Consider the following 24,171-nt stretch of genomic DNA (forward strand, 5'->3'; position numbering starts at 1 on the left):
GGACCAAAGGCCAGCATGCTAACCATTTAACTATGGAGCTGGACACCTACAATTAATACTTGATCTTTTGGCCATTACCGATCAAGAACATTGTCATTTAAAATAAGCTCATACTGACATGGACTTTCTGAGTTTAGGATTGGAAAGAATCCCAATTTTCTTTTGTATGCTTTTTCTATTTACTCATTTCCTTTCAATTTTACAGGTTAGTATAATCAGAAGTTGTTAAAACACGCTGTCAGTAACATAAAGTTTCAATGGAGCAATGGAATTCCATGACCTCAGAATAACAACAGCATAAATGGCAAAATTGCAATATACATATTGGTAAGACCAAATATATTTTCTAAGAGAGAAGGAAGTAGAGTTGCTTTGCATAGTTCTTGTTCATTTAAACAGACTTTTTTTAAAAAATCATTGTAATAATAATAATAATAATAATAATAATAATAATAATAATCGTATGGCCTCAGCTACCGTGTGCAGACATTTCGATTTGACGCCATCTGGCTGTCTGCTCGTCAATTTCGATGTTCCATTTTACTCTAGGTCCGCTAGATGGCAGACAGAGTAAACCGGATCTCTCTTGGGCGTCTATGGCTGAGATTTAATTAATTTTGTTGGGTAAATACCAAATGTATCACCAGAGATCTTTTACATGCCGACATCGTATGACATGGAATGTCGAATGGACTTTTTTCTGCCCTTCAAAAATCCGACTACCTCTGCCGGGTTTGAACCCGCTATCTTGGGATTCGGAGGCCGACACTCTACCACGGATCCACAGAGGCAGATGTGATGATGATACAGTATCAGAGAGCATACCTTGAGATCTCACTCTAATCACACAACATGCAATGAACAAGATCAAAACTAAACTACTGAACTCATGCATTTAGGTTGTACATTCAGCTATCCATCTCTGATTATCTGATTATCCAATGGTATTTTAATTTTTTAAATAATCAACAATCCCAGCTAAAATTCTGCATGCCTGCTAGAATATAATAAAGTGTCATATGCCTTATAAAAATCAGGTATAAAGCATCCAAGAACCTGTGGGAGGCTACAGGTACCATTCGTAACATATGGTATTCTTATTTGTTGAGTAAAGGTACCCAAAGTATCGGAGAACATGACCGAGAACTCTCTTTGCCTTACATCATAAACTTTACAGATTACAGTCAAACCTCACTTACCTGTCATGGTGAAGAAAATGGGCAGAATGGAAAATCACAAAATATTAATAATCAGAATTTTCTTACCATATTTTTACGTTCTTTTACAGAAGTCTGTAACTTTATTCTGAACACTACAACTACAGTAGTATTTTTTTCATATGCAATCCATTCTAACTCTCCAAAGTGGAATAATTTTTTTAATTTTACTTTTTACAGCTTTCTTCTGTACCCTGTTAGGGTATGGCAAGAGAGGGTGATGTCCACTCTCAGGTGAGAAGATGTGTTGTGGTGATTTGAGATTTGAGATGTGGAGAAGGTGAGAGAGGAGTGGTCATGGCTTATAAAAGAAACTGTTGTGGCATTTGCCTTAGTGGGGAAATTGAGAAACTATGGAAAACCATCCTCATAACAGCTAATGGTGGGACCAGCCCACTATATCCGAAATGCAGAGCTGTAAAGCCGTAGCCACTGTCAGGCTGCAGCCACTTTACTCATAATGACCGAGAAGGAAGTGTTATCGTCTTGCTCTATGAACTACATGTGGGTTTCTGGCGAATCATGTGTAGTTTGTAGAGGAACATGGATGGAGGTACATTCTCTTCTTCCTCGGCATTGTTATCACTGTCTATGGCCAACAATTTGCCGTTCCTGATTTTTTCTATTATAGTAACTTTGGTCTCAATATCCAGCACTTCATATTTTCTCTTACTAACTTGTTTTGAAGACATTGTGCCACTTCATCATCAAAGCGAGAAATGAAGCTAAACTCAGTATAGTTGATTTAAAACTTTTGTGAATGACTGATGATGTTCGGTAGGCTGGTCTCAACAGTAGCCAGTAAGGCTCCCATTTACTCAACAGATGAGAATACCGTATGTTATGAATGGTACCTGTAGCCTCCCACAGGTTCTTGAATGCTTTATACCTGATTTGTATAAGGCATATGACACTTTATTATATTCTAGCAGGCATTCAGAATTTTAGCTGGGATTATTGATTATGTAAAAAATTAAATACCATTGGATAATCTGATGATCAGTTAATCAAGAGATGGATAACTGAAGTTCTACATAACTTGTGCATGAAGCTTATAAACACAGAAAGTAATACATATACATTACCCAAAGCATGACTGAGAATTTACATCCCATCATATAACATGCAATTAACGAGACAGCAACACTCGTGCAGGACTCACACATATAGCCTGCTCACCCAGCAGCTGACGGGTACGTAGTCTCACAGTACAAGCTTGAGAGCACGGAGACCACTCAGACCAGTGCGACAGCACACACGGCCACTGACAGTCGACGTAACATGGTTCTGACTGACTGGGAACTGTTCCATTGTGTTCGATGCACAGACTGGGCTCCACCTTGGTACTACGATGATTCCGATAACACCACACAGCTATCAACAAATAATGCAGGTGAAAATAGTTTTAAAAAATTTGAACAGTCTTAGGTGTTTTAATTCTGAAGTTCAAATATATTGATGCTTGTTGCAGCATAACAGAAATAATTTCTTGGTATAGGAGTGAACTCTATATAAAATCTATTTATATTTACCATATTTCTCTGCAGCTATTGAACATTAGGCACATGGTACTAACACTACTGGAAGGAAAAGAACTCAGATTTTCAGGAGAAATAATAATGTACTGCAATTCATTTGTTGCATTCAGTTACACATTACCAAACAAACCATTACACATTACACATTACCAAACAAACCAACCAACTGACATTGTACTTCGCGTCTTCATGTTCTCTCATTTAATCACACTGATGTAACACCTTGTGTAATATAAATGTCTACATGCTATGCCTATTTCCCACATTTTGGCTGAAGATGATGCCAAACAGCGTCGAAACTAGTTCCAAGTGTAAATATATGTTGTAAATAAACTATAACATTTATTTGTATTGAAAAGGTGGACCCTTTTAAGTTTCCTATCTTCCAATCCCCATGGCACAACAGTCCCAAAGGACCAAGGCCTACCAAGCAACCGCTGCTCAGCCCAAAGGCCTGCAGATTATGAAGTGTCATGCGTTCAACAGGACAAATCCTCTCAGCTGTTATACTTAGCTCTCTAGGCCGGGGTGCCATCTCAGCATCAGATAGATCCTGAATTGTAATAATTTAAGCTGAGTGGACCTCGAACAGGCCCTCAGATCCAGCTAAAAAACCCTGACTTGGCCAGGAATCAAACTTCGGGCGTCCAAGTAACAGGTAGGCATGCTACCCATATAATGTGGGACCGGTACTCATACATTACCGCTTTTCAAATATAAAAATAAATTATATAACAAGTTGCTAAAGAGGTGCTTCTTTATGATTGGAATATTTAATGCACACTCTGTAGGTGAGTGCTTTAAATCACATGAGTAAAATATAGCACCTGTTTAGTCATGAGTTATAAACATTACCCTTTCTTATCACCATTAGAATATTTGCCAAGAAACATAATAATATTTGTTAAATATATAAATTCCAGTTAGTCATGAAAAATGTAATTGAAAAAACCTAGTTGTATACAGCATAGATAAGTTTCCAGAAGATGGTGGTTATAGGTTTCCAAGATAACAACATTATTAAGGAACCTACCAATATCTTTCTGGGTGTACTGAATGACAAAGATATTTTAGCTTGTGCAAGAAGTGCCAATAAATACCGTTCCAAGGAAGATAAATTATCCAATAGTTGAACTTACATTGAGGTTTGCAGTATTTCTATCAGTGGTGCTCATGCTGAATTATGTTGGTGGTTCTGCTCTGTGATGCCCAGTCCATTGCAGTAAGTGTAATAGACAAATCTAAATTCATACTACGTATGGGAAGTGCCAACTGAGCACATGTGTATCCCTCCTCCAACCCCGCAGTAATGCCTTACTCCACGTCCTATCAGTTTGAAGTTCCCGACAATGTACAGAAAAATTACAGGTAAACATAAATCTCAATTTGAAAAACCCCAATTTTGAGGGATATTGACTTGTACAAAAAACAACCATTAAAAAGATTCAAAATAGAGCCTCTCTTCCGCTTGTCAAAAATATGTTGATCTAATATCGACACACTCATATTTACAGAGGTTCCGAGACCTGTATACATCTTTGGCAGCCGGCTTTCTTAATGGTAGGGGAACATCATTTGATGGTACTAATGTTTCTGTTTATATTTTTATGACTACCTAACTGGGAAGAATTCAGTACCATTATGGAGAAACCTATTCGTGATTACCTGTAGGCCTAAGGAATCACTCATTTGCTTCGTACAAGGGAGAGAATATTTTCGGTTGTTTGATATAATTATGCTTACATCCTGGCCATTTACACAAAAGATGGAGAAATATGCATACCCCAAATCTTAAAGTACATTGTTTGAAGACTTAACATGAACAGTAAATTAATTTTGTGTTACTTAATCACAACTGAACACCGTCCTTTTTTATCATACATTTCTCCTGTATTAAAGCTATTTGGGCTTTCTTTCTATTAGTCAGAAGCATCAGAACTATACTGTAGTATCTGCAAATATTAACATGTAAGAATTTTAAACCATATCAATATCCATACAGTTTTAAAAGTTCTTTATTTACAGTGATAAAAACAGTGGAGGGAGCTTTTTGCCAAACAGCTGAGATTTCAACATGCTCTGCTTGCTGCAGTGATTCTCTCACAGATGGTGGTGCTGGTGCTACCTCCAGTGTATTTACTAACTCTATGATCTGAGCTACACAGCTCCTCCGATACATGCGAATAGGCCAGCCGTGCTGCAAGGCATGCAGTTCATACAAAACCTTATGGTTGACTCTTAGCCAGCTATCAGATAAAGCTGTAGTTAAGTCCGCACTCTCATGCTTTCAACCTGATGTTCTGTTGTTCGCAGATCCTAACAAGGTTACCAGTATCTGAATGGGTATCAATCCAATCTTTGGCTCGATAACAACTCTCATTAGGAAGGATGGAATCGCTAACTGCTGTATATTATATCTTTCATTCTGGTGATTCTGCAGCTCTGCAGATCATATTATGAAGTTGCATCTGATTTCTATACTTATTAGTTACAACTAGACATTGAAATTTAGAACAAGTCCTGTTAGAAAGTGCTGTTAAAACTAAGAAGTTCCACAAATATGTATTTTTTTCCTTCTATTTCCAATTTTTTTAAAAATCTTGTGATAACATTTATGCTATAACATGTTCAATATTTATTATTTCAGAATTTGCTGACTTTTGAATGTTTTCATTTGGATGAAGGGTCTTCAAACCACAGACTGGAAAAGAATTGTACAACAAAGATGAGTGAAATGTACTTTTATATGTTATTACTTCAGTAAGTGTAATCTTTGCCAAAGAAAAGGAGGGAAACTGTTGACGCAATGCTATTGAAAACGTTAAAACTTTTGTTGTTTTTTAAAGTTACAGCTGAAAATGTAGCTGTCTCCCAGAATTGTGTGATGTCCCCCTTATTTTACTGTCTTGTCCCTCATTCCCTCCTTCAGTTGGTCATTCTAAACATGCATTAACTCAAAATTTTCCTTACATTTTGCAATTCTTGATAGTTTTCAGTCTTTTTAGCTTTCTTTTCTGATGGTTTTTGTCAATTGTTATTAACACATGGGATATGGGCCCCATGAAATCTTGTGGTTGGTGCCGGGCACCAAGAAATCTTGTTTTGTGCACATCATGTTTCCTCGATCATTGCTACAATCTGGTGATGAGCTTATAAGTTTCAAATGGTTCAGTTATGGAATATACAGTGTAAGATAGCTATTTCTGCACTTTTCTTTATATCTTTATGCAGTTAACAAAATAATATTGAAAATGTAGAGGTCTTCCTGCGTCGGCACAGCACAGCACATGCAGCTGCTAATGAATACCGATCTTTGTGATGAATTATGTGCAGACCAGTAACCAGATGTACCGAGTGACAGTGAATTGGGTAGCCTCCGTTCAGAGCCCATCACCAATGTGTTAAATTTATGCCGAAACAAAACAAAATTAATGTTTGTACTGCACTTTTCATGCAGACACTGGTCACTAAAAATGGGTGTTTCCACCCTTAGCGTCTATGACGGCCTGTTCACAAATTGTGAATGGCCTCTGCTGGGATGCATTATCACTCCTCTAGCAATGATGTTCTCAATTGTGACAAGGTAGTGTTGTCATATTATCTGACATTGGTTCCAAGCATATCCCATATATTGTCATCAGGATTTATGTCAGGACTACATGCTGGACAGTCCAGGGTTCGAATCCCAACACGGCAAGCGGTTGGTGTACATGGATCAAATATTTTCAGCTCAAGTCAATCTCATATTCCAGGAATTAATAAAGGAATATTTTTAATTTGTTAATTTAATAAAATTCCATTGAAACTATGTACTCTGAAGTTTTACCACTTTCTCAGGAAGAATTTTATTATCCTAGACTTTCTTTCTGCCCACTGTCACCCAAATGCATGTGACGATTGGAGCATAAGGTTTAGAATCACAGGGAAATGCTTTTAAGCCAAATTTTCATATACTTCTTGTTTTTTACAGAACAGAGTTACTAGGTACCTAACAAACCTTAAATACAATGAATCATGCAAGCAAGGATTCAGATATTTGCAGATTATATCCCAGTCTAGCATGTACATCTAAAAATTCTTTTTGTTTTCAAGTTCTTTTATATTGTACCGACACAGATTCGTTTTATGGTGATGATAGCAATTTTCTATATCATTAAATTTAGATTTCCAATGTAGGAGGGGAAACTTACCCCACCAAGACATGTTTGCATTTGTAATTTTATCTAAACAGTTAACCATTTCAAATTAACTCAGATATTCTCATTAACCGTAAGTCTTAGACAATTTTTAATGTGGAAGTCATAGGTCGAAAATGAAAATATTTGATGTTTCTTTGTATGAAAATATTGTATTGAACAATATTTATAATGTATTACCATCTTCCATATATACATTATGCTTAATGAAAAAAACAGTATTATATTTTATAACATAGAACTGACCTCTTGTGCGATATCCTACACCACACTCAACATTTGTTGGAAGCTGACAGTCAGACCATGGACCTGTTCCCCACAGATAGTGTTTACACCGTGCACCTGACAGAGGACAAGGTCGAAGTTCCTCTAGATGAGCACAGGAACTCCCACCATTGGCAGGCCACTGGATCACCACTCTGTGCCGTGTCTGTGTAGGAGTTACTTCACCATCGTGTATTTCATTGCTGGCATCTGTAGACAATATACAAGTTATTCTTTCCCACTCCTCACATGTACAGTACCGGTATTACTAAATATTATTCAACCTTAAAATTGGTTTCTCACAGACATTGCTACAGGTTAAAATAAGGTTAGGGAGCCATATTTCATTTAGGTAGATTTTTGTTTGTAGCTGTTAAAGGCAAAGCACTTTGTTTGAATAAAGTGCTAATTCGGTGTTACACACTTTAACAAATCTACCTTGAGAGTTGGGCATCATAATTGCTAGATATTAAATAATACTCTAATAATACCACAACAATGACAAAAAATGCATTATGGCCATATCTAAAACTGGCTTCTTAATTTTGAACCATATTGGTTCACAATTTTGGATGGTGGTTTTCTGTTTAAAAAACAGTCATGAATCAAGGTTTATGACAAAACATAGTATATATTGTGTACACTGGTACAAAAATTTGGAAATAAACTTGTAACTGAACACACAAATAGTAAACAATATGGTTATGAGTTCCCTGAATCAACATTGAGCTGTTAATTCATTTTTGTAAGCCACACTCATGAACACATATCAGAGATGTGTGTTATCTCTTGTCCACTCTCTGTTCAGGCATATAACTCACAAGCCCATCTCATACAGATCGAGCATTGAATTAATTGTTCTCAATGTTTGTAGTTAGCATAATGCTGTCCATAATACAAACATTCCTCATCCACACTATTTATGTCATCTATTGACACTAGAATTGGTTCATTAGAAGAGTCATCAAAGTCAGAGTCTTAAATGATTTGAATCGTATTCTTGGTTGCTCGTTTCAGGAATGATTTTTGTTTAGAGGGTTGTTTCATGGATGATAACCCAACATCCTTACAAGAAGCAAAGAGATTTTCCTGTTGAGAGAGCTGTGTAACTTTAGGCTAACCACTTTTTAATGAAGTTGGGATTTGTAAGGAGAAGTAGTTATAACAGCAGTTTTTCTACCTCTGCTTGAATTTAAAATTTTGGAAGTGTTGGTAGTGGACTCATTTGAAAGGGGGATAAGGAAATGGTCTCTCTGATTTGGGATTTATTGAATTCTGTTGGTTTAGTCTGAGAGTGGTTGGAGATGGTTCCTGTTCCTTGGCTGTCATTGTAAAACTGCCCATGAAAATTCCAAACATTGTTGGTTGCAGACAGATGTTGTTGGTTGCTGGTCATGTCTGCCAAATCCTGCGATGGTTAAAATGCCACATTTCCTCAAGTTCATTCAGTGCTGCTTCCATCATAGGAGTTCGTATGTACACCTTGCTGATTAAAGAACAAACTTGATATATGTCTTTTAACGAGAGTTTAATCCTGATGTAAACAACTAGGTGGAGCACGTTGCCTTTGCGCGTGTACATAAACGTAGTTGATTGGAGAAGCAACCGTCGCACTCACTCAACTGTATGCAAGCTCGAAGGAAAGTAATATGTGGCATTAATTTTATTTTATTTTATTACATTTAGAGAGTAATCAAATGCTTGTCATATATACCGGTATATATATGATTTTTAGAACAAAATAGTGATTAAATAATGAGAAAAATGAAGGCACAAGGCGTGTTGTAATACAGGAAGTCTTCTCGTAGAGAGGAAAAGTCACAAGCTGTACAGCATGGAGATAAGGTGTTGCAACTTGCAGCAACAGTCAGTGCCAGTATTCACAGTGAGAGAAATGGAGCATGAGGTAGGACCATTGCAAGTAGTGAAGTATAAGAGAGGAAAACTGCTCAGAAGTGACCATAGGCAGCGCATTGTGAATGTGTTCAATAAACTAAGTTAACAGAATCCAGGTTTATTCATTTATTCAGAAGTTCAGACCTTCGCACTGTTATGGTATTCAATGCGCAGCCCTGTACGTCCAAACACGAGATGTTGATGGGGTGGAGGTCGGTACTACGCGCTCAGCGAATCACAACTCCTTCTTTGGCGGAGGCGTGGACATACCTTGTTTACATCAGGATTACACTCTCGTGAAAAGACATATACATAGAGACTAGTTTAAAAGGGTGAGCAACCAACCAAGATTCTCTTTCAGCTCAATAATATGACCTGAAAGGCTTCATAAAAGAAACATTAAGGGGTTGAAGATGGTGTGATAAGTGAGGAGAAATTCAGACAATATTATCATTCCATGTTGCTTTGCTAAAGAAATTACAACGAAGCTCCCAGTATGAGAATAGTGCTCATCTAGTACCAAGACAATGGTATCATCAAATAATGGATGAGCATGCTAAATTAAGTGCCTGAACCAGTCTGTAAAAATAATGGAGCTGAAACCAGTCAGACAGGTGACATTCAACTATGGTACCCAGTGGGTTCCCCTCTGCAAGATACAAATCTTCTCAGTGCAAGCAGAAAATCTCTTGTAGATGGGGAGGTAATGAGTTTTAAATGAATGGCTCGCTAAACTGTACAGGTAAACAGGACTATCCAACTGTTCCTTCTATCCTTCAACAATAGAGATCCAGCCAGTTCGACCCCTGATACCTCGAACACAGCAACATCCCTCACCCTACTTTCTGGGAGCAGTACATGGACTCTTTGAATTCACTTTGCCTTAAGCCACTTACATGGAATGCGTTTTGATAGCCCTTCTTTCTTTCAATAACCAGAATCTTCTCAATTTTATCCGAAAGGTAGCAACTCCTGAATGACTCATTGAAATGTGCTCTTCCTTAATAACGAGTTCAAATAATTTGTGCTTGATTGAGTGCAACACTGCATATAGAAGATCTTTATTTACATGCTCAGATGTTTTTGTTTTCACTCTCAGAATTCTTTCTTCATCTTCCAGAATAATCAGGCTCCCGAGAACCACAGCTAATTATGCTAACCATTACGCTGGTAGACATTCTTAACTACAAAACACAGACATTTATACACGACTGATGTGTGTTTGCAATGCATGGGTTGGACATGAAACTATTCACCTATTTGTGCGACGTCATCAGAGCTTCAGTAAGCCTACGCTATGGAGGCAGACATTTTTTAACTACGAAACACAGACGTACCTCATGACTTCGACATGTGTTTTCAATGCGTGGGTCGTACGGACAAAACTATTCACAAATTTGCGTAATGTCATTAGAGCTGCATAAGGCTTGTAGCCGCTCTGAAGCGGAATCGTTGTTCTTCTCTAATGCATTACACGGGGGGGGCGTCTTGTATGTGAGATTTCTTTTTCATTTTCTTCATCTCAAAATCGCCAAGGAGGTCTAATACACGAGGTAAATATGGTAATTATAGCTTCAAGAAGAAAAGGGATGCACTTTACTCCAGACACAACTCTGCAATGTTTTAAGATTATCAAATTCTTTTCACTTTAGTTTTTCCACCATAAGAAACATAAATAATCTCTTTCTTCCTCCTGTACAGAAATCTGCAGAAATATAATAATGATATCAGTATATCATCAGATGATATAGATGTTGATTCTCATAGGGATCATTTGATGGCCAGGCTGGCATCAATTTTTGGAAATGAGACAAAGTCTCTCACAGTGCATTGGCAATGTCGGTGGCTCCAAGTAGCCTACGCAGTGGCCTCAATGATATCAATCAATCAATACTGATCTGCATTTAGGGCAGTCGCCCAGGTGGCAGATTCCCTATCTGTTGCTTTCCTAGCCGTTTCCGAAATGATTTCAAAGAAATTGGAAATTTATTGAACATCTCCCTTGGTAAGTTATTCCAATCCCTAACTCCCCTTCCTATAAATGAATATTTGCCCCAGTTTGTCCTCTTGAATTCCAACTTTATCTTCATATTGTGATCTTTCCTACTTTTATAAACGCCTTTCAAACTTATTTGTCTACTAATGTCATTCCACGCCATCTCTCCGCTGACAGCTCGGAACATACCACTTAGTCGAGCAGCTCTTCTTCTTTCTCTCAATTCTTCCCAACCCAAACATTGCAACATTTTTGTAACGCTACTCTTTTGTCGGAAATCACTCAGAACAAATCGAGCTGCTTTTCTTTGGATTTTTTCCAGTTCTTGAATCAGGTAATCCTGGTGAGGGTCCCATACACTGGAACCATACTCTAGTTGGGGTCTTACCAGAGACTTATATGCCCTCTCCTTTACATCCTTATTACAACCCCTAAACACCCTCATAACCATGTGCAGAGATCGGTACCCTTTATTTACAATCCCATTTATGTGATTACCCCAATGAAGATCTTTCCTTATATTAACACCGAGATACTTACAATGATCACCAAAAGGAACTTTCACCCCATCAACGCAGTAATTAAAACTGAGAGGACTTTTCCTATTTGTGAAAACCACAACCTGACTTTTAACCCCGTTTATCAACATACCATTGCCTGCTGTCCATCTCACAACATTTTAGAGATCACGTTGCAGTTGCTCACAATCTTGTAACTTATTTATCACTCTATAGAGAATAACATCATCCGCAAAAAGCCTTACCTCCGATTCCACTCCTTTACTCATATCATTTATATATATAAGAAAACATAAAGGTCTGATAACACTGCCCTGAGGAACTCCCCTCTCAACTATTACAGGGTCAGACAAAACTTCACCTACTCTAACTCTCTGAGATCTATTTTCTAGAAAAATAGCAACCCATTCAGTCACTCTTTTGTCTAGTCCAATTGCACTCATTTTTGCCAGTAGTCTCCCATGATCCACCCTATCAAATGCTTTAGACAGGTCAATCGCGATACAGTCCATTTGACCTCCAGAATCCAAGATATCTGCTATATCTAACTGGAATCCTACAAGTTGAGCTTCAGTGGAATAATCTTTCCTAAAACCGAATTGCCTTCTATCGAACCAGTTATTAATTTCACAAACATGTCTAATATAATCAGAAAGAATGCCTTCCCAAAGCTTACATACAATGCATGTCAAACTTACTGGCCTGTAATTTTCAGCTTTATGTCTAACACCTTTTCCTTTATACACAGGGGCTACTATAGCAACTCTCCATTCATCTGGTATAGCTCCTCCGACCAAACAATAATCAAATAAGTACTTCAGATATGGTACTATATCCCAATCCATTGTCTTTAGTATATCCCCAGAAATTTGATCAATTCCAGCCGCTTTTCTAGTTTTCAACTTTTGTATCTTATTGTAAATGTCATTGTTATCATATGTAAATTTTATTACTTCTTTGGCCTTAGTCTCCTCCTCTATCTCAACATTATCTTTGAAACCAACAATCTTTACATACTGCTGACTGAATACTTCTGCCTTTTGAAGATCTTCACATACACACTCCCCTTGTTCATTAATTATTCCTGGAATGTCCTTCTTGGAACCTGTTTCCGCCTTAAAATACCTATACATACCCTTCCATTTTTCACTAAAATTTGTATGACTGCCAATTATGCTTGCCATCATGTTATCCTTAGCTGCCTTCTTTGCTAGATTCAATTTTCTAGTAAGTTCCTTCAATTTCTCCTTACTTCCGCAGACATTTCTAACTCTATTTCTTTCCAGTCTGCACCTCCTTCTTAGTCTCTTTATTTCTCTATTATAATAAGGTGGGTCTTTACCATTCCTTACCACCCTTAAAGGTACAAACCTGTTTTCGCATTCCTCAACAATTTCTTTAAACCCATCCCAGAGTCTGTTTACATTTTTATTTACCGTTTTCCACCGATCATAGTTACTTTTTAGAAACTGCCTCATGCCTGCTTTATCAGCCAAATGGTACTGCCTAACAGTCCTACATTTAAGACCTTCCTTTCTATCACATTTATTTTTAACTACCACAAAAACAGCTTCATGATCACTAATACCATCTATTACTTCAGTTTCCCTATAGAGCTCATCTGGTTTTATCAGCACCATATCCAGGATAATTTTCTCTCTGGTTGGTTCCATCACTTTCTGAATCAGCTGTCCTTCCCATATTAACTTATTTGCCATTTGTTGGTCATGCTTCCTGTCGTTCACATTTCCTTTCCAATTGACATCTGGCAAATTCAGATCTCCCGCTACAATCACATTTCTTTCCATGTCGTTTCCCACATAGCTGACTATCCTATCAAATAATTCCGAATCCGCGTCAGTGCTACCCTTTCCCGATCTGTACACTCCAAATATATCAAGTTGCCTATTATCTTTAGAAATTAGCCTTACACCTAGAATTTCATGTGTCTCATCTTTAACTTTTTCGTAGCTTACAAATTCTTCTTTCACCAGAATGAACACTCCCCCTCCCACCATTCCTATCCTATCTCTACGATACACACTCCAGTGCCGTGAGAAAATTTCTGCATCCATTATATCATTTCTCAGCCATGATTCAACTCCTATTACAATATCTGGTAAATATATATCTATTAAATTACTTAATTCTATTCCTTTCTTTACAATACTTCTACAGTTCAACACTAACAATTTTATGTCATCCCTACTTGATTTCCAGTTCCCTGTTCCCTTATCACCACTCCCTAGGCCATCCCATTTCCCTGAATGTACCTCCCTATTACCCTTCCAAACAAACCCTTCCATGAGTCTTGGTGGGTGTGCTATTTACCAACTGATGAGCCCAACTTAGCACACTGGGGCAAAACGCTGACAACCAGGAATGAGTTAGCTGGAAAATTTATAATGTCCACTAACGGTCCAACTACATTGGTAACATAACTACTATCGGTATTTATATTTTGTAATCAAGACAAGTGACCACATCTTGAATTTAAGCTGATTTTATAGTCATTTTAGTACTGTGTACAAACTCCAATTATTATCTTTGTACAACAGAATGTACATTTTATATTTTATATTTATATTTGAGGATACTATGCTTTCAGAGCACATCCTTGAACTTTAAACAGTTATTTGTACAAGACATTTTATTCAAACTTTACAGTTACCCCAATAGTCAATTAAAAACTGTGCATGAATATTTTAACTGGGATAGCCTCAACCTCTAGAATGTGTACTATGTAATATTTTTATGATTTCCTTTACTGTGTCCAAAACTTTAATTTTTAATTTTTTTTGCTAGTTGCTTTACGTCGCACCGACACAGATATGTCTTATGGCGACAATAGGACAAGGAAGGGCTAGGAGTGGGAAGGAAGCGATTATGGCCTTAATTAAGGTACAGCCCCAGCATTTGCCTGGTGTGAAAATGGGAAACCACGGAAAACCATTTTCAGGGCTGCTGACAGTGGGGTTCGAACCTACTATCTCCCGAATACTGAAAACTTTAATTAAGCACAATGTTGAGTGCTACATATGCACTATAAAGTTAAAATCCACTGAAGATGGCCTAAAATAGGTTGAAACATGTTTGGTCAATGAATAATTTGACCCCCTCATAGATAGAGGAGGACACTTTGTATTAAGTAGGAGGATCTAATGAAGTCTTATAAGTGTATAATGGAGATAAACATGTTGACAAAGTCCAATCAGTCCATGCAGTTAGCCTACTAAGAAATGTCACCATTTCCACTCTAGCATTGTCCATTTTCTCTTTACATTGTTCCATTGACATATATTCAACTTCATAATCCTTGTTTGTCTTCTTGTCAGAATCTAACAGTTTGGAACTGATTTCCTTATCAAAACCAGATAATTCCCCATATGAACTCTGTAAATTGAAAAACTTTGTTCTTACTTCATTTTCCTTAGATCAATCTGTCAAAAGGTTCATTAGCAAATTGTAACACTTTGTAAATGATGATCTCACCAGCTCATGTTTTGCTAGAAGCGTATTCATTTTTTCACTCATCACTAGTAATCAGAAATTATAAGTTTTACCTTAAACTTGTTTTCATCTGAGATCAAGTCAGGGCTACCAAATCTTGAGAACAAGAGAAATTGACCAAATTTCATATGTTGCTTTACTTCAAGGACACATTATTTACAAAATTACACTGGGAAACACAACACAACACAACACAACACAACACAACACAACACAACACAACACAACACAACACAACACAACACAACACAACACAACACAACACAACACAACACAACACAACACAACACAACACAACACAACACAACACAACACAACACAACACAACACAACACAACACAACACAACACAACACAACACAACACAACAAGATTGTCCGCCATAATGTCTCCTTCGAAACTCTGCTGATTTGTCTTCCTATAAACAAGATACTAACAGTATCAACCTAATACCATCACTTACACACAGGGTACTGGTACTCGACTGTTCAAGTTATGGCACCATTAAATGTGTTTATGTCTGAACAAGTATGAAAAGTGAGAAGGAATTTTTGGAGAAAGCAATTTTTATTCCACCATGTTTTATTTTATGAAATATTTCCTCACAAGTAGAGGCTGCCTTGTGACAAAGTATACTTTTACATTCATTTTTAGAAAAACTAGGTATACTTGAGAAATTCAGAGAGTAACCTAATTGTAACAATGATTTCTTAGAATTATTAATGAACCCCTTAAGGCTACGATGGCAATCTCTCCTAATGTTGTAACTGACAGAGACACCTGTCTCCAAAAATTCAAGGATTCTGTAACACAGGGTCTGTTTTAGAACAGCACATATAATTTACTCTGCTTCTCTATTTTATAAACTTGGTTTCTTTCAGGAAAGCATGTATAAATTGTTAGAGACCCCTCTATGATACATTTTATACTGTAGGTACAAAAGAATCCTGATGATGATTAAACCCTGTTTTAATGGGGTAATCACGATTCATTTATATTATTAAGTAGAAATGCCAAACTTATAAATGTTTGAAAAATAACTAGGAAAATATTGTGTTTGGTGTGTTCTTAGAATGTGCTACCTTAACATACTCTAGAGAAAAATAGCTTCATATTATTTGTACCTGGCACACACTGTTGGGGGCAAGGTGACCATTCAGACCAAGGTGACATCTGACAGTCTATTGGGCAAGGTCTTGAGCATGACCGTACACTGTTAGGACGGGGAAGTGGCTCACACCTGAAAGAAAACAATTTTAACATTTCATAAACATTGAGATGTGAAATACTGTAGGATACTCCTGAAGAGTACACTCTTCAAAGTTCTTCCTCACCATGAATGAAATCATTTTACATCCTACTCTGACATTCAAAAATGAATTTGGAAATCATTCAATGTAGAACTACAATCTTAATTTACAATCTTAATTTTAATCAGGAGAGAATTCAAGACCTTCTTTGACAAGCTCCTGAATGGAGAGGCATCAAATGTAATTCAAAACAGAAAAGAATCTGGAAAAAGTGAAGAGACCAGTAAAAATACGGAGCCACCAATCACATGGCTGGAGATAGAGAAGAGCCTTAAAAGTATGAAGAAAGGGAAAGCTGCAAGAATAGATGAGTTAAGTGTGGACATGTTGAGAGCAGGAGGAACCCCAGCAATCCAATGGCTATATAGACTCCTAAATGTAGTGAAAATGAAAACCTACAACCTGTTTTCCAGTCATTGACCAGGTCAGGGATGTAATGAATGAAACCTATATAGGCTGTTATTACAATGGAGTCGCCACTCCCAAGGTGATTTATTAATGAGTGATAAATGCTATGAAATGAGAATGGAGAGTGTTGCTGGAATGAAAGATGACAGGGAAAACCGGAGTACCCAGAGAAAAACCTGTCCCGCCTCCGCTTTGTCCAGCACAAATCTCACATGGAGTGACCGGGATTTGAACCACGGTATCCAGCGGTGAGAGGCCGACGTGCTGCCGTCTGAGCCATGGAGGCTCCAATGTCCAAGGATAACTTAGTTAAATATGAAGTAAACAGTGAAATCAGCAAAGCAATACATTTTTACCTCCAAGTAAGACAGCTACTACGGGATAAACAAGTACCACTCAAATCCAAGATGACACTGTATAAATTATACTACACCCCTATCCTTACATACAGCCTGGAAACCGCTACATTAACAAGAAAGGACAACTCGAAACTCCAAGCAGCAGAAATGAAGTTCCTACGCACAATAATCCAGAAGACCAGGAGGGATAAAGTCAGGAATGACAAAGTCAGAGAAGACGTAGGACTAGAACAATCCTTACTCCAGAAGATCCAAAAGGAAAGACTGAAGTGGTTTGGTCATGTGAAAAGAATGTGTGCCAATAGATCTGCAAGAAAGGAGTATGAAAGAGAAATAAGGAGAAAGAGACCAGTGGGCAGACCTAGAGAAAAATGGACAGACTTAATGATGAAGGATGTAGAGGAGAGAGGTCAGGATTGGGAGTGGATTGTGAACAAAGAATGGTTCATGGACTGAACAAAATGGAAGGGTCTCGTATACCACACCTGGGAAACTGGAGGTGGTCAACGATGATGATGATGATGATGATGATTTATTCTTACAGATCTGATGTAGGTTAGTATACTGTTGTGCCAAAAGTCATGAGATACCAGTATGTAAAGGTTATAATTGGTTCCACCACTGTACTGTGACAGTCTTGGAAGTACTCAGACATGTATCAGTTGTGATCTAACACCTTGAGAGTGAGTGGAAATACTATCTGTGCTGGTCACGGCAAGGTGACATGAATTATCAGGTTTCAAACAGGGCTTGACAGTCAAAAAGTCATCAAACACTTAAATCTTTTACAAAAACAAAAGATATTTTACAAAAACAAAAGATTTTAGTGTTTGATGACATTTTTGACTCGTTATGCTGAAGAAGAAGAAGGTGACGACATGTTGAGTCAGATCGTAACGGGAGATGAAACATGGGTTTCGCGTATCACGCCCAAATCGAAGCAACGGAGCATGGAATGGAGCCACACACATTTGCCTGTAAAAGTGAAGGCCAAACACACTCTGTCCCAGCGCAAGATCAAGAACTCTTGGTTATCGGCGCAGGAGGCAAGTTTCTATGAAGAGGGTATTCAAAACTGAGTTGTAAGGAATGATAAGTGTTTAAACAAACTTGGCAGCTATGTTAAAAAAATAGAGTAAAGTGTGTAGAAACTGCAAATAAATGTGGTGTTTGAAAACTGTCTTTCTTTGTGTAGTTATTTTCAAATGGCCCTTACTTAAAAAGTATGCCTCATAATTTAACATTGTGCAGTCAATGATGGTATCAGGAATACATCATGGAAGGCATTATCACTCACAGTAGACAGCAAAGAGACTGACCACAGATGCTTAATGATTGTGGTCAGAGGTGTCTACCTAGAACAGACAAGCCAAACTGACTCAAATCACATCCACACTCAATGCAGGTGGTGTCAGACACATTTCCAGCAGTTCAGTGTAGCGTTTGTTACTTACTGTCCATGGCAATAGAGTGTTATCATTACACATTGGATGTGTATGCAAAAGCATATTTTGTTCTCCGATATGTAGACCTCCAAAACCGACAAGGAAGTGTGTCTGAAGGTGAAATCGGATGAATTATTAAGTTTAATAGTGCATATATATGCATGTTTGCATATATTTGAGATTAGTGCACATATTTCAAATTTGGATTTATTGTGCATGTTTTCAACTTTTATTATGCATATTTTAACATGCATTACTACCAATCTTCAAAAAGTGTAAAGTAATTAATGCCGTGAACTTTCACGGAATGAGTGACTTTGTTCTGAATGAACATTACAGCTGTGGTAAGATTTCAAGGAAAAATCAAGACAAGAACACAGCGTGTGCTCCCGAAATCAAGTACCGTCCTGTCACATTCGTGGAAGTAGAGAGATCTTCTTCTGCACTGAAGCTAATTTAACAGACAAATGCCACAGTTTTACATCGGAAAACTTGGAGAAAATTGTTGGAGGTGTACTACAAAGCAAATTATGGACAGGAAAAGTAGGGTGCACAGTGCAAAATTAAAGAGGAATGTGTATTTAAGGTTTTCTTTTGCAGTTGTGCTTCTTCTTACACGGTTTTCTTACAGCCTTACTAATTATGATTTTTCATGTATATTGATTAACACACTGTGTTTTATCTAGGAGACGTGCAGGGTTGGCCATACTTTATGTGCTGAAGTGCTGCAGCACATTGTCTATTTGAAAAATAACCTACACCATGGCACTACAGCCCTTGAAGGGTCTTGGCCTACCAAGCGACCACTGCTCAGCCTGAAGGCCTGCAGATTACAAGATGTCGTGTCGTCAGCACAACGAATCCTCTCGGCTGTTATTCTTGGCTTTCTAGAAAGGGTCCGCCATCTCACCATCAGATAGCTCCTCAATTCTAATCACGTAGGGTGAGTGGACCTCGAACCAGCCCTCAGATCCAGGTAAAAATCCCTGACCTGGCCAGGATTTGACCCGGGGCCTCCGGGTGAGAGGCAGGCATGCTACCCCTACACCACAGGGCCAGCCTATTTGAAAAATAAATTACTTTAATACATTGTCTACAATAAAATACAGTACACTGAAGAAGACGTTGGCCAAATAATAGGAAATCATTCAATTCCCCTCACAACCAGGTAACTAATGCGATCCATACCGGGTGCTGTGCAGATCACAGCTCAGCGAGAATGTCTAACATTTTTGCCAGAAATCAGAAACTCCACCTTTTGTGCACGAGTGCCCAACTTTCCCGACGTGCTGTGGAGACACCGCCAAGACATCATTTCACAGCGATTCTTCATTCGACCACAGAAAGGCAGCAGTGGTCACACTTGCATTTCAACTGAAATGAGAACGTGGCAAGTGGCACCCTCTTGACTCAGTAGTAGTATTTAGGAGGGGATCGCTCAAAGCAAACGGGAAAATAAAATACTGTAGAGGAAGCCATCAGCTGTTCCCACCAGGTCTTTTAATACTCCCAACTTGCCTATTCCATAGTCACTGTCACCGGTTGGTGGGATGGAGAATTGGAACTACAGTGTATTTAGAAATATAAATTTTAAAGTTTTTGTGTAACTGAAATATGTTTGTAAATTTTTTTAAAAAATATGGAAACATCAAGAAATATTGAACTGTATGAACGTTGCAACATGCAAAAGTGTTTTGAAGTGATTTTTTTTTTTAAATGTAGTTTTTATGTAATCTGATGTAAAATTTGTAAGGTGATTTATTTTGGAGCATCCTGTACCTGTACTGCAAGCGCGGTTTCCTATGATGAAATTTTGGTGTTGTAATCGTAATGTTCCAGAACTTGTGCAATTGCTAACGATGTTAAAATTACCATATATGGTCACGAGATTTCCTATTGGCAAAAAGGTCCAGGAATCTAGGGTAAGTTTGATCTTATTGGCTAATTGTAATCGGGCCATTTCCGGCCTTGTGGCCGGCTTCAAATTGTGATGCGTGAGCTCGGTGTCATTTTCCATCCGACTGCCCTCGCGAGCGTTCGCGCTCGAGGGCTACCCTCGGGAACTCCTGCCTTTCCGAAGTAAGTGTTATTTCAGTGTTTTTGCAATGTTATTCTCAATGTTTTCCGGTTTCGTTTAATTTAGTTTAATTCCTTTTGTGTTTCATTATTTCTTCGGTTAATGTCATCTTAAAACTTTTAATTTGATGAGTCCGAGTTTACCCTAGGTTCCAATTGCTGTACTTTCAATTCTTTCATCCATTTAATACTTTCGCTTTAAACTATACCTTTAATATAGCATTACCTTCTTTGTTAAATCATATTTTATGTTAAGTTACTTAAGTATGTCTTGTTTCCGTGTCGAGGAACTGTATTTTGTAAACCTTTCTTGTCATTTTTAATATAGTTGAGCTAGAGGGTGTTTCTTGTAAGTCTTTTCTCCCCCATAACGTCATACGTTCCATGTACCCCGATAAGGGCTTCCCGCAGCTTCCACATCCTGTCTTAGTTGTCATTTTTAGGCCTGTAAGTGTTCCCTGTTTTGGTTTATATGAATTCTCCGCCACTGCGTCATATTTCTACCTCCTTATTCATATTATTAAGTATTACCTTATTATTATTATTATTATTATTATTATGTTATTTACTATTTCTATTATTATTTTTATTTATGTAGACTCAAAAAGCGGTTACAGTCACATTAGTAAATCGATGAGCCATAAAAATTGTACTTTTTATATTGTAAAAATGAGAACATGATATTGTGATTTTCTTTAATTACAAAATGTCTAGTTTATAAATTTCACTATAACAACATAACATGCAATTTTGCATTACGACGTTAAATGAGTTTGGTAACGTCAAGAAGTTCTGTTTTTTGTGCACTCACACCAAATGTTTCTGAGTTTGTAAATGTAAATAGCAGGTTATTGTGTGTTTAATTAGTTTTGTATGAGGAATGTGTATATGTGTTGGGATTGTTTGTGTGTTTGTTCAGTATGGAAAACTCAGAGGAGAGCCTCTTGAAAACCACATGTGTTTCTGAATATTTTCATTTTTTGGAGGGGGTATGGTTTACAGCACACAACTGATTTTCTGCACCAGCTGCCACTGAGGACGTGTACATATGTTTTAAGAGTGAACAATGTGAAATCTCACAAACTATGCATAGATTGTTTGTACCAGTGAAACAGCCACAACTGCAGCTGTAAGTAGAGTGTGATTTTTGTTTGTTTTTCATGCAATTGTTTATACATGATCCTTTTATGTATTGGCATGGGTGAATCGCATGAATTCAATAAATGAAATGGCATATGGCTCTTAGCACCGGGAGTGACCGAGGATATGTTCGGATCGCCAGGTGCAGGTCTTTTGATTTGATGTCCATAGGCGACCTGCGTGTTGTGATGACGATGAAATGATGATGAAGACAACAAATATACCCTGCCCCCCATGCCAATGAAATTAACCAATGATGATTAAAATTCGTATCCCTGCTGGGAATTGAACACAGGATCCCTGTGACCAAAGGCCAGCACGCTAACTATTTAGATAAGGAGGTGAACTCATGAATTTAATAAAGGAATCTTATGTTTACATTTTATAAAAGTTTGACTCGTTGGCTGAATTGTCAGCGTACTGGCCTTCGGTTCAGAGGGTCCTGGGTTTGATTCCCAGCCAGGTCGAGGATTTTAACCTTCATTGGTTAATTCCAGTGGCTCGGGGGCTGGGTATTTGTGCTGTCCCCAACATCCCTGCAACTCACACACCACACATAACACTATCATCCACCACAATAACATGCAGTTACCTACAAATGTCAGATGTCGCCCACCCTCAACGGAGGGTCTGCCTTACAAGGGTTGCACCTGGCTAGAAATAGCCACACGAAATTATTATTATTTTATAAAAGTGTTCAATAGCATGAAAATAAGTGCATTCTTAAGTGCATATTTCACCACTTTTCGTAGCATAGTTGCATGCTTATATTGGTGATTTATACAGAATATAAATCCGATGTCTAGTCATCATTAACGCCACAACTCTGAGCACAATCTCCCACCTGGGTGGATGATGTTGCTGATTGGACTCTGAAGAACTTTTGATGTGGCCTGATGAATCATGGTTCCAGTTTTTCGAGCTAATAGTAGAGTTTAGGTGTGGTCCAGACTCCAATCGTCAACAAGGCACCATATAGGCTAGTGGTGAGTGTGTTAATGTGTCATGGGATGGATCTGGCAGCCCATCTGAACAGATGGCTACTTGCAGCCTTTTATGGACTTTACGTGACATCGCAACGATGAGATATTCCAGCAGGATAATTCACCAAATCCAAGTTGTCCAAAATTCATTTGAGGAACTTTCTGGAGAGTTTCAATGAGTGCTGTGACCACCTTGTTCGCCCAATAGAGCATTTATGGTCCATTCGCACTCAAGATTCTGCACCTACAAATAGCAGGGAGCTGTGGACAGCTATCCACATGGTACAGGTCAGCGTATATCCACTGGTGTTTCGTCCATTTGTGAAAAACAATAACACAACAAGTTGTTGCATTTCGCTGGGATAGAGGACAGCCTTTATTATACTAGATTCCTATCCCATAACTGTTGGCTATAGCTGTAAGCAATGAACTCAAGTACTACCAAGTTTTCCTTTGTCAAAACAAGAATTGCAGCCAGACTCCTGACTAGTTTATTTTACAAGACAAGTATAGGTTTTATTAGGAAGCTTACTGATGTTTGGATTACTTCTGAAATTGTTACCTACCAAGCAAGTTGGCTGTGTGGTAATGGTTGCACAGATGTGAGCTTGCATTCGGGAGACAGTGGGTCAAAACCCCACTGTTAGCAACCCTGAAGATGGTTTTCCATGGTTTCCCATTTTCACACGTGGCTGTACCTTAACTAAGGCCCATGGTAACTTCCTTCCCACTCCTAGCCCTTTTCTATCCCATCGTCTCCATAAGGCCTATTTGTCTTGGTGCGATATAAAGCAAAATTTAAAAAAAAAGGGTATCTTATGAGAAAACATTTAAAACTTTTAACAGGATCATTACTTGTGTTAGGATAATTACATTATGATTTCTGGAGCAGCCAAGTGGATATTCCGTTCGAGATATAACATCAAGGTTTTGTAAACTTCCTATCTTTAAGAAGAGTAGAACCCATAAAATTGAAAACTTTGTTACGAATTACACATTCCATTACAATTTATACTTTAGAATGTGAAAACAACATTAATATTTTAAAATATGTTGCTAATGGTTTCACATTCCACTAACATATCAAAGGTTTTCGGCAACACAAGGATGGGAAAGGGGTAGGATTGGGAAGGTAGAGGCTATGGCCTTAATTAAGGTACAGCCACAGCATTTGCCTGGTGTGAAAATGAAACCATGGAAAATCATCTTCAGGGCTGCTGACAGTGCGATTCAAATTCACCATTTCCCAAATGCAAACTACGTGACCTATAACCGCATGGCCAACTTGCTCAGTGATATGAAAATTAAGGTTTGCA

At 37.9% G+C, this 24,171-nt stretch overlaps 1 protein-coding gene across 1 annotated transcript in view; it reads right to left on the reverse strand.

Moving 5' to 3' along the window:
- LOC136874354 (thrombospondin type-1 domain-containing protein 7B) overlaps window positions 1-24,171 on the reverse strand; it is a 193,262-nt gene that overhangs the window by 87,389 nt on the left and 81,702 nt on the right. The window contains exons 13-15 of the mRNA XM_068227767.1: window positions 16,259-16,374; window positions 7,198-7,425; window positions 2,397-2,591 (exon numbers count right to left, since the gene is read on the reverse strand). Coding sequence (XP_068083868.1) covers window positions 2,397-2,591; window positions 7,198-7,425; window positions 16,259-16,374 — 539 coding nt within the window. The remainder of the gene's footprint in view (window positions 1-2,396; window positions 2,592-7,197; window positions 7,426-16,258; window positions 16,375-24,171) is intronic.

This window comes from Anabrus simplex, chromosome 5 (assembly GCF_040414725.1).
Source record: "Anabrus simplex isolate iqAnaSimp1 chromosome 5, ASM4041472v1, whole genome shotgun sequence".
Lineage (NCBI taxonomy): Eukaryota > Metazoa > Arthropoda > Insecta > Orthoptera > Tettigoniidae > Anabrus > Anabrus simplex.